At 41.5% G+C, this 12,097-nt stretch overlaps 1 protein-coding gene across 2 annotated transcripts; it reads right to left on the bottom strand.

Moving 5' to 3' along the window:
- Nucleotides 1-2,811: 2,811 nt before the first annotated feature.
- Nucleotides 2,812-9,836, bottom strand: SELENOK (selenoprotein K). 2 transcript variants are annotated; one of them, XM_003894284.5, is made up of 5 exons: nucleotides 9,596-9,836; nucleotides 6,148-6,238; nucleotides 4,615-4,698; nucleotides 3,588-3,674; nucleotides 2,812-3,327 (listed from the first exon to the last, which is right to left on the bottom strand). In XM_003894284.5, the coding sequence occupies exons 1-4, from the start codon at nucleotides 9,612-9,614 to the stop codon at nucleotides 3,593-3,595; spliced, it is 276 nt and encodes a 91-aa protein (XP_003894333.1). In that variant the 5' UTR covers nucleotides 9,615-9,836; the 3' UTR covers nucleotides 2,812-3,327; nucleotides 3,588-3,592. The 2 variants fall into 2 exon arrangements, with proteins under 2 accessions (XP_003894333.1, XP_017810877.1); XM_017955388.1 differs by lacking the exon at nucleotides 2,812-3,327 and having other exon boundaries at nucleotides 3,584-3,674.
- Nucleotides 9,837-12,097: the final 2,261 nt, after the last annotated feature.

The following is a 12,097-nucleotide window of genomic DNA, read 5'->3' as shown; positions in this document are numbered from 1 at the left end:
AAGATGGCCGCCGCGGAGTCGTCCCAGAGGGCTCCGGAAAGGCGAGGGCGGGGCTGCCCGGCGCTGGGGCTGGGGGCGGGGTGTCCTTGTGGATTGACTGGGTGGGGTGTTTCTGTGATTAGTCCTGACGGTGTAGGGTGCGAGCAACATAGTACACGTAGCTTTTTGAGCGCCTAGTGGGGGTCGGCTGATAACCCGCAACTTATTTCGTCCTCACAGACGTCTCTTCTCCTGGATTCCCAGATACTGTATGTACTCTTAATTTTTCTCATATGTCCTCATGTTCAGTCCAGCCTCTAATGTTGGGGTTAGGTCTTTTCCAGACACACTCCTTGGGTGACTATCCAGTTTCCTGGCTTTAACAATGAATACGACTCCCAAATATATATATATCCAGGCTGAACCTCTCACAGAGATTCGGATTGATAACCAGTGCCTACTTGGTCTCTCCATCTGGATTGCCTACAAGGCACTGCAAACTTAAATAGGTTCAAAATGTAACTCTTGATTCCCTCCCCTCTCACTTTCACCATCTCAGTAAATGTCATTTTGATTCTTCACTTGTCAACAGCTTCTACATCCAATCCATCAGTAAATCCTGCAGTCTCTAAAATAGATCTTGAATTCATCCACTTCTCCATGCCCGTGCCACTACCTAGCCCAAGCCACTTTCATCTCACCTGGATGACAACATCAGCCTCTTAACTCGAATTCCTTGTCCTGTCCCCCTATATCTGTTCTTATATAGTTGCCCACATGTTGTTTTAAAATATGTAGTTAATACTGTGTACCCAGCACTCCACTAAGACTTATCTCAAAAATTAGATGTCACTCATGCTTTAAACTCTAATGGTTTCCCTTTGCTCAAGGAACAGAATCTAAACAAACCACCACCTAAAGACCATATCTAGTTATTGCTGTGTTTCTAATTTCACCTCACACCACTCTCCCCATTCCTTGGCATTTCCAGCTACACTTGTTTTATCTTTCTCAGACACGCCAAGCCCTTCCCGTCATCGGGCTGTTGCACTTGCTGTTCATTTTGCCTTGGATGCTCTTCCCTCAGCTGTCTCATTGTCACGTCTGAACTCAAATGTCACCTCAGGCCTTCTGCAGTTATCCTCTCACCATCCTATTCCTTTTGAAGCATGAAGCATTAGTCTGTAATTATTATGCTTGCTCACTTACTGTCTTCCACACTAGAATGTAAGCTCCGTGAGACTTTGCCAGTTATCTTCAGTACATGGTAGGTGCCCAATAAGCATGTGATGACTAAATACTAAATAAAGAACTCTTTGGTAAAAATGTAATCCATTTTACAGGTGAGTGAAGTGGGATAAAATGGCATAACTCACTCAAGATCATAAGCTATTGAGTAGCAAAGACAAGAGTTAAGCACAAGTACTCAAGAACCTGTGTTTTACATTGTCTGAAGTGCAAAGAACACCTGAATGTCAAATGCAGCCAGGACTCTGGGATAAGACCCGAGGAACAAGTCCTGCAGCAGCAGTGCTAGGAGACAGAAGAGGACCATGGTTCGCATGCTCAGGAAAAGCCATCAGTAACAACAACCAACCACCTACTGAGACTCTGCCATGGTCTCCCCACTATAAAGTGGAGGTTTAATAATGCCTCTGCCATTCACTGGCAATACAATCTAGGAAGCTGCAAAACTTTACTGAACCCTCACATGTGTCTGTATAATGAAAATGTCATTATACATTTACCTCACTTTGCATATATGTATACATTATATGTATCCCTCACTTTGTCAGAATTTAAAATGTGTAAAAATTTACAGGCTGGGCATTGTGGCTCACACGTGTAATCCCAGCATTTAGGGAGGCCATAGCGGGAGATCACTTGAGTTCAAAAGGTCAAGGCTGCGGTGAGCAGCCACTGTACTCCACCCTGGATAAGACTGAGACCCTCTCTCTCAAAAAAAAAAAAAAAAAAAAAAACCAAAAAAAAACCTGACACATAATTGAAGTGGCCAGCAAACTGTTATCCTTATCCTGAAAGCTGCATTGTAATTGCTTCTTCATCCTGAACACTGGTATCTTATGCCACAACATCCCATTTCCTGACAAACAGGGTTGAATAAATGCTGATAAATCAATATAAAAAAGGCTTTCACCTGAACACTTGGTTTCAAAGCCTATTAAACACTAGAAGTAGAGTTATCTGTATTCATTTTCCAATAAATATTTATTTCCAGTAAGTACTACATGACTATCTTACATGTAGTCACTATTCAAAGGACTGGGGTAAAGACAACAAAATTCCTAGTCTCAGAGCTTCCACTCTAGTCAAAGCATGTAAGTTATCAGTATGCAGATGGATTTTAAAGCCAGTAGGCAGTATATTGAGCAACGCTATAGAGTGCAAATTTGGCAAGATAGCATGGAAGCCCATTTTATTTATTTTGTTTGAGATAGGGTCTCACTCTGTCGCCTAGGCAGGAGTACAGTGGCGTGCTCACAGCAACCTCCACCTCCCGGGTTGAAGCGATTCTCCTGCCTCTGCCTCCTGAGTAGCAGGGATTATAGGTGCACACTACCACACCTGGCTAATTTTTGTTATTTTAGGTTTCGTCATGTTGCAGGCTGGTCTCGAACTCCTGAACTCTGGTGATCCGCCCACCTCAGCCTCCCAAAGTGCTGGGATTACAGGTGTGAGCCACCGCGCCAGGCCGAAGTCCATGATTTTAAAGACTATTTAGTAAATTTCTATTTTGTAGCTCAGTTTTGTTAGCTATGGCTTTATAAATACCCTGATAATTATATTTGGTAGCAAATCAGACACAATGTATTAAAGATTGATGAGACAAATATATTAAAGATAAAGATTAATTCAAGAGCACAGATATGATATGCATACTACTGAAATAAATAGTGTGATTTATAAATGAGAAAAAGTTAACAATGAACAGTATTTCAGAAGTTGAAACGGTGACACTAACAGTGCTAAATACACAGGCTTTTATTCATTTTCTTCAGATTGTTTTTTCGTGAATATAAAGATGAGGAGTCCACTCTGCAACCTAAAAATATTTACTTATTAAAACTATATTAATACTTTAATAAACTATACAAAAAGGTCATGAGACAAACATCTGCATTTATGGAACTGCATGTCAGTCAGGCCAGTTCCCTGTAGAGGGAATTCCTAGCATGACCTCATTCATCTGTGAGGACACAGAGCAGTCCTTGTTTAGACAGACACATTCATCTACTGCTCAGCATGGTTGGCCTTCCACTTCTTGATGGTTTCCTTCTGCTGTGAATGTGCATGTCCAGTTGTCTGCTTCTTAGAGCAGACATTTACCTGAAAATGTTACAATAATTAGTTACTGGTTATTAATTTGGATCTGTGTGAAAAGCCCAACCTATTACATGTTATAAAACCTTTCTCAAAAGACATTTTGATAATAAGGCCAGTGAATTTTTCAAGGGTTAAGATAACAAATATATTTCCAAATAATGTCTGAGTAATTATAAGCTGCTGGGCAACTTCTTAAAGAAAACATTACTACAGAAGCATTTTCAAAACAAAATCCTACAAAAGAATTTCAGATCTGAAGTTACCTTCCTCATCCACCCGCCATTGGAGGAGGACTAGGGCCACGCAGATGATTGATTCTACCCATTCTTCGGGGAGGGTTTCCCGGTGGCCTAACAAAACAAAAAGTTAGTATCTACTGTTTGATAGACACAACTTTGTCTCCTTTTAAAAGCACTCAACTAGACCCTTTTCTTTTTCAGCACCCGCATGATCCTAAAACACAATTTAAAATAGAAACTACCACTTTAGGTCAGGAGGCAAAAATAAAACACTTAAAGGGACCAGATACATAATGCACACAAGGAACTGAGTCAAGAAAGGATTGTGATGAACTGAACAGCACCTCCAGTAATGCCACAGTGAAACCCAGCTCCAGCTGATTTTTGCCAGGTAAAAACATAAGCCTAGCCCAGTGCTAGTTGATCTTGATCTTTAAGGCTTTTTTTTTTTATTTAGAGACGGAGTCCCACTCTGTCTCCAGGCTGGAGTGCAGTGGCACAATTTCAGCTCACTGCAACCTCCACCTCCTGGGTTCAAGCAATTCTCCTGCATCAGCCTCCTGAGTATCTGGGACTACAGGCGCACACCACCACACCCAGCTAATTTTTGTATTTCAGTAGAGACGGGGTTTCACCATGTTGGTCAGGATGGTCTCGATCTCTTGACCTCGTGATCTACCCGCCCTGACCTCCCAAAGTGCTGGGATTACAGGCGTGAGCCACCGGCGCCTGGCAGTCTTCTAAGTTTTTAATTAGCAACTGGAAATCCAGATGTTAAAAAGAAATCTTTAGATTTTAATGTTGGCCATCAGTTTTCATCCTCTAATTTAGACTTTTCCCATGGGATATTTGATGTATATTTTAGTTTTGTCAGATTAACTCTGATTATTATCAAATCAGAGGCAATTTGACTTTTACAGTAATGCATTAATTTTCTAAAACAGGATTCAAACTCTTAATTTCCACAAATCTAACTCTATCTACCTAAAATATCTAATTTAATTAAGATATACAAAGAGATAAAAAGAACTATCAATTTAAAAAGCTGTACCCTCTTCCATCATCATATCTGGAATCAGATGAGTTTCCATAGCTTCTTCTTTTTTTCACATCTTGCTGAAGCAGAGTTTTGAAACTGAAACAAGGGGCAGAAAACAACAAAGGTATCACTTTTGACAACATTCTAAAATATATTTCCATGGTTTTTAACTCTCATCTCTGTGAGAGGATTACTAAACCCACTTAGCTCCTAACCCACATTTCTTGCAGCCAGCTGGACAACACCATTGAACTTAAGCATGTGTCTAAACTGAATGCGCCATGTTGTGCACCAAATCCACCCTTCCTTGTATTTCTTATTTGCTAGTAACTCCCCTAGACAGAGCATGAAACCAGAGTCATCCCTGACCTCCACTTTAAATCAGCCATCGGGTTTTTACAGTGTCTCATGTTCATTTCCCCTGCAAAAGTCTACCTAACATCTTGGGGAAGGAGGGGCCGAGGGTGGTGTGGCAAAGGCACAGGGCTTCTGGGAATCCATTTAAATGGAATTTTTAAAAATGATTCGTAAAATTATATGGAAGGATTTAACTGAGTTTATAAAGTGCTTTTATAAACAACATGGAGTAGGTGAAATTTGTAAGAGTAAGTTTTGGATTGGGTAACTTAGGGCCTCTCTTGTGCCCTGTTGTATTTTTCTATGGAACCATCTCTTCCATTTTACATTCTACACCATCTAATTTATGCTATATACAGCCATAAAATTTAATTTCCGAGACCACGGCTAAGATCAAATTAAGCATAAAGACCATGGCTGATACTCAAACTTCTTCATCCTTCATGTGGTTTCCTTTATCTGGGATAACTTCCTCTGATGGTCACCTCCCACAGTCATGCCCACCCTTGCAATATGAAGATATTTACTGACAGTAAAGTCAATGAAAAAAGAGTCTGTCTCCCATATCTTTCCATCCCTACAGTTCTCTGATCATGAGACACTCAAATATATATGTTCAAATTTAGGAATAGGTAAGACTTCTTAATTGTTGATGAACAATTCTAACAAACAGCATGTAAAAGACCAAAACATGCATTTATCTAGTAACTGCTTACAATTATGAAGACATTTAAACTTTTGTCTCCTTTACCAATTCTAGCCCTTCATTATAAAAAACTTCACTAGTTGGGAATTTTTTTTAAAAAAAGGATATAAAACCCTTTATTTACCTGTTATATAATATGGAATGAATGTTGCACGCACACACAAAAAAACAAGAATAGTAGAGAGAAAGTGAGGCCCAGTCATTTAGCATTAGAATGGACAGACCCAGCCATAGGTTGAAGTAGTTACCACCAAGGTTAAGACGTGGTCAAGTTTACCAATCCAATTAACATATACTCATAAGATGTCTGGTGGTAGCAGCTTTATTACTAAAGTCTATTTCCCTGTGTAAATCTATTATTAAAATTGCAATAGATAACTGTTTCAGGAAAACTGAGCTTATTTAAGATACCTAACATAATGCACACAATGGACTCCTGTCAACTTAAATATCAGGGCAATTAAAAGCACTTCTGTACTTACAACAAAACCACAAACTCAGCTATTCCCCAGAAGAAATCTGTTATCAAAGATAATCTCCATGGAGACTGACTCCGGCTGTCCAACACTTGTCCTACAGACAAGAATTAAAGAAACTTTAGTGAGTGCTACAAATCCCTAACCCAAGAGGCATCACGTTTAGTTAGGTAACAATGACTGACTTGGGTTTCAACTTGCCCACTGGTCCAAATGGCCAACACCAGAAGAAATCTGTGAGCATCATTCCAAGGAAATGTTGGGAGGAGTAATGTTCCATTATCTAGGGACATTCCTCTAGTATGTCAAAAGTCTACTACAGTTTATAAACTTGGTGGGTGACTTCATTCTATTCAACTACTTTCTCTCTTTCTATAAATATATAACAAAGGCTGGGCACGGTGGCTCATGCCTGTAATCTCAGCACTTTGGGAGGCCAAGGCAGGCGGATCACGAGGTCAGGAGATTGAGACCATCCTGGCTAACACAGTGAAACCTCGTCTCTACTAAAAACTATAAAAAATTAGCTGGGCATGGTGGCACACACCTGTAGTCCCAGTTACTCAGGAGGCTGAGGCAGAAGAATTGCTCGAACCCGGGAGGCAGAGGTTGCAGTGAGCCCAGATTGCGCCACTGCACCCCAGCCTGGGCGACAGAGCGAGACTTGTCTCAAAAAAAAAAAAAAAAAATTGTTTTACATATATATGTGTGTGTGTATATATGTATATGTATATAACATATTTTATATAAAACAATATATATTATATATGAAACAAACATTTATCATGGTTTAAAAATGTAACAATGGTTACCAATCATTAACCATTTTAAAGAGTACAGTTCTGTGATATTAAGTACATTCTACATTGATGTACAACCATCATCACCATCCACCTCTAGAACTTTTTCATCTTCTCCAGCTGAAACTCTATACCCATTAAACCCTGATTCCCATTACCTTCTCCACCCAGCTCCTGGCAACCACCATTCTACTTTCTGTCCCTACAAATTTGACTCCTCTAGGAACCTCATAAAAGAAGAATCATACAATTTCTGTCCTTTAGTGACCAGCTTTTCACTTGGCATGTCTTCAAATTTCATCCATGTTGCAGCATGTGTCAAAATCTCCTTCCTGAAGGTTGAATAATATATCCTTGTATGTATATACTACATTTCGTTTACCCACTCATATCTGTCGATGGACACTTGAGTTGCTTCCACCTTCTGACTACTGTGAATAATGCTGCTATCAACATGGGTTTAAAAATACCTGTTTATTCAAGTACTTTGAAGAAACATATGGGACAGGTGAATATAAAGGAATGCTCACATCACTTCCATATTCCTAAACGTGTTGAGTATTTTCATTTACAAAGTCTCTTGCCTGTATAAAAAGATTGCTTATTCATACTCTTACAAGGCTTTGGAATCAATTATTTTTATATAATTCTTATAAAGAGTGTGTATGCTCTAAGTAGTAAAGAGAATTTGTCTTGTTCTTCATTAAAATAACTACTGTTTTCTATAATTGCATACTCTTGATTCTAATAAACTCTCGTTTTATCTTAAGCAAAACTGGATCTATTTTTCAAACCACTTTAATACAAGCTATAATATAATTTGGTACACTATCATTTCAGCCTTGCAAATCAAGATGTCAGAATATTTGGGGGGAAGAATAACTGTCAACTACCTCTCCTTTCCATTATCCCAAGAGTTAACCCCAATCACCTCTACCCACTCCACGAGGGTTTACTTTTATCTCCTTGACCAGCTTAATTTCAGATATCCACTTGGATCTAAGCTCTCACTGTGCTACTGAGAGCAAGGGGCTACAAAACTTTAGAGGATGGATGACAGGCTTAGTTCTCTGCCTCTTACTAGCTCTGCTTCGTTGGCTGATGTGACATTTTCTTTCTCCAACAAAAAGTATTCCAGGGCTAGCCATCACATAAGATTGTTGAGAGGAAAAAAAAAAAAAAAGTCATCTGACAGTAAGAGAAAGATTTTGTCCATTAAGTGCTGATAATACAGTCCTAAGAAGGTGGATCTAATTGGAACCTGTCATTTCTTCCTCTGTGACTCAATCTTGCTTTTCCACTTTCCCTTTCTGAAGGCAGAATGTCCCTTCCACCAATATCCCCAGAGAGAAGTAAGGTGTTTGAATGCAGTTGCGTTTCTCAACTCTTAAAGTGCGATAAAGGGTCCTAATCGGCTACTTATGTGGACCAAATAAAATAATGCGAACACAGTAAGACACAACAAATACAAGGAATTATTCAATGATTCATACAAAAGCTTCCAGCCTTAAGCTTATATCACAAAGGCTAGGAAACAGGCTATAAAACAGACTAAAGTCTGAAAGCGCCCAAAACTAAGATGGAATTTTGATGCTTTTCTGTAGTGTCCATCAATCTACTTGTTTCAAAGATTTTTAAGTGGGAGATGAGGAAGGGAGATTTTGAAAAGTCAAGAAATGCAAAAGTGCACTCGGCCAGAAGGCTTCTCATCGACTACCTTACTCGTCTGTGGAGAAAAACAGATGACTCAAATAGAACCAAGACCTAGTTCCAGTGATCCACAACTCCTTGTTAAGGCTGCACCAAAAAATTTCACCTGAGTCAAACAGGTGGGCAGGCAGCTCTAGCATTGATCTGACACAGTCATGTCCTTCCTTTTCGGTCATCTTCTTTGTGAGGTCGCAGAATTAAGTCTCTCGGATTCTCCATTCCAGTAATAATTAACTTGCTCCTAGGGGAAGATAGTACTTCTTCCCGTGCCCCTTGAAATTCGAGCAAAACGTTCCATGTATGACTAGCTACCCTCTCCTGGGGGAAAAAGCCTATGCAAAGCTTTCATCTAATTATCATCCTAGGTCGGCTCGGTCTTTTTACACGTTGTAGAAAGAGGCAGCAAAGTAGATAACAAGGACGCTGACGCCAGCCTACCTGGTTTCGAATCCCGACTCAGCCATTAACTGTTACCTCTGTGATCCTGGGCAAGCTATTTAATCTATCTGCGCCTCAGAGTTTCCACCCGTAAAACAGGATTCAATGTGACGATAAGCAAATAACTGAAACAGTGCCCAGGGCACAAGCGCTACGTGTACAGCATCGACGTCCTTGTCCTCACTAGTTTTAAGGATACCGACACCCGAGAGGAAAGACCACCCTCGCAAATCCACAATCAAGCGCTTGCTATACTAAGGCGGGGTTGCAGGGCTCCCAATACTCAGCGTGAGGCCGGCGGGACCTCGGCCCCCGACTGCCGGCTCGGACACCATCTGCTGAGGCGCCACAAGCCGGGGCGACTTCGCGTCCAGCTACGCCCGGCCGCGGAGCGCTAAGCCCGGGGAAGCCGCACCGGGTCCAACACTCAGCGAGCGACGATGAAAGGAACCTGGGGTCCGATCTTACAAGTCACCGGTCGAAGCCACAGTCCGCTCTCAACTTACCGTTCGAGATGTAAACCATCTTCTCCCACTACCCGGCTTCAGATCGACAGGGCGCCTGGCCCCTCTCGGCTTCTGTATCTCCCTCTGCTCCCCGCCCTTCGAGCGTCACAGGACGCGATTAGACAAAATGATGACGAAGCCTAAGGTAGGCAGAGCCCATTGGCTGCTGAGAGAGACGCGCCCCCGATGGGCGTTTTTGCGTCGTAACGCCGGCGACTTCCGGTTAGGCGAGGCCGGCTGAGCGGACAACCGGATATGACGTTAAGGACTGCCCTATAAGCAGGTTTCCAGTCCTCTATCCAACTTGATCGCGCGGAGTTGGTTTGCACCGCCCGGGGGGAGGGGAAGGTATTTTCTCGTTGATTGATAGGCTCCAGGTCGGGGTAGGAGAGGCTGTGCTGTATGAAGTGGCTTGAAGGGCCGCTGACAGGAGGAAATGCTTCCGAACTTTCCAGACATGTTAAGGTTTGAGGGTACTGAGCTTGTGAGATTTGGTAGGAGGGTGCTGACAACACGTTAAGGAATTTTATTGTCACGCCTTTGGGAATATACTGCCAGGCTCCTCCTAGATATATTCATTCTCTTTCAAATAAACATCTCTACCTTTGTTCACCAGAAACTTTTTTCTTAGCCTTTTGAGAGGCAACTGGAACTGTAGACCCTTTCTCTGCTTGTTTCTTATTGATGGCGACTGCTTATGGCCACTTTGTTGACAGACGAATTAGAAGGCATGTCTTGGACATTCACTAAATGTGGACCACATACTATGGATATTTACTCTGCTCCAGCCACTGGGCTGCTTCTGTTCCTTGAACGTGGCCATTTCATTCCCATCTCAAGGCCTTTGCACTTCGCTGTTCTTTCAGCGTGGAGACCTAATAACTGCTTCCTTTGGCTCCCCCCCCCCCCCCCCCCCCAGTTCTCAAGCCATGTGTCATCTCTTTGGAAAGATTCCTAATCACCTTCCAGAAAATGAAAATTACATGCTGGAAATGTATTTTGAGTTTAACAACGTCGGTTAAGATTTTATGTTCTAATACTTAGAAGTGACAAAGATCTAATTTTATGTTGATTTTGGAGAGAGCATTTTCCCCAGAAAAGTTCATAATAGGACAAGACAACATCCTTCACCTTATTTGGGATTTGCGCAGCGCAATCATAAAGGATCATTTCTGCAAAAATATTAGGGCGGGGCCGTTAATTTTCCCAAGGGCCTTTCTTAATCTAGACCGTGCCACCATCATCTCTCACCTGCTGTATGCTAGTTTCCTTCTAACTGAAATCTCGGGTTCCGTCTTTTACCATCCTTAGGCAGTTTTACAAACTGTAGCAAGATCGATCTTAAAAGGGAGATCATCTCATTCCCTTGCCTAAAAACTTTTGGACATTAAAATATAGTGATTTCCTATTGCTCTTAAAATCCAGTTCCTTGTCATGGCCTACAGGCCCAAGGTGACTTGTCCTCTTGATTGCTCCTCTCACTGTACTTCCGGCCACACCTCCCCCCCCCCCCCCCCCCCCCCGATTATGCTCTGGCAACATTGTTGTTTTAGTTTGTGAACACCCCCACCCAGATTATGCTCTGGCAACACTGTTGTTTTAGTTTGTGAACACCCAGGATTTTACTAATATCTCCAGGATTCTGCCTTGCTTGTCTCTCTACCTGGAACCCTCCTCCTCTGACTCTGCACATCCAGCTCATTTTATTCTTTAGCTCTCTGCTTAGTTGTCACCACTTCTGGGTACCCTTCCCTGGCCACTCATCTCCGTATTTATTTTCTTCATAGTAATTCACATTGTGAAACCTGATAATTGATTTTTGTCTCTTGCCCTCAAGAAAATACAAGATGTAAGAGGTCAGGAATCCTGTCTGCCTTATTGTCTTTTATAATCTTCAAGGTCTATCATAGTTCTTGGCAAGTAGTAGGTGCTCAGATATTTGTTGGTTGGTTGAATGAGATTTTTTTAGACCTTTTTTTTTTTGACAATTCCTTAAAATCTCTCCAATTGCCAAAGGAAGAAAGAAACTAACATTGGGATCTCGTGAGTATCAGACATTGTGAGGCTATCTCTTCCTCTCCATTCCTTTATCTAGATCATTTTTGCCTGAGATTTAATGCAGTGATTTCCTAATGAGCTACCTCTAGTTTCTCCATACTCCATTTCATGCTATCTTCAGCTGTTAGTTTAATCCAATCTTGCCTCTCCCACTCACAAACCTTCAGTTTCTCCCCACCACCTGACAAACAACATCGAGCCTCCCTGGTCTGGCATTAAGGGCTTTCCTGATACATCTTAGATTTTGCTCTCTGATTTCTACTTCCCTAATAGACCCTTTGTTTTCCTGCCTTGTTGCCTCTGCTCATGTGTTTCCTCTCGAAGGGAACTTTCTCCACCTGCTAAAATCGAATCAATCCTTCAAGGCAAGGCATGTGCCTCTCAAATAACAAAGGTGAAAGTACTTTGAAAAATGAAAAAAATTATATAATTAGTAACAAGATG

This window comes from Papio anubis, chromosome 2 (genome assembly GCF_008728515.1).
Source record: "Papio anubis isolate 15944 chromosome 2, Panubis1.0, whole genome shotgun sequence".
Classification (NCBI taxonomy): Eukaryota; Metazoa; Chordata; class Mammalia; order Primates; family Cercopithecidae; genus Papio; species Papio anubis.
The sequence above is the reverse complement of the archived record's forward strand: the minus strand, read 5'-3'. Positions and strand labels throughout refer to the sequence as shown.

Bases quoted from the DNA above. Each gene is read 5' to 3' on its own strand.
- SELENOK (XM_003894284.5), bottom strand. The intron at 4,699-6,147 runs GTAAGTACAGAA...CCCTTGTTTCAG, and splicing joins GCTGAGTTTGTGGTTTTGTT to TTTCAAAACTCTGCTTCAGC. The intron at 3,675-4,614 runs GTACAGCTTTTT...TTGTTTTGTTAG, and splicing joins AGATATGATGATGGAAGAGG to GCCACCGGGAAACCCTCCCC.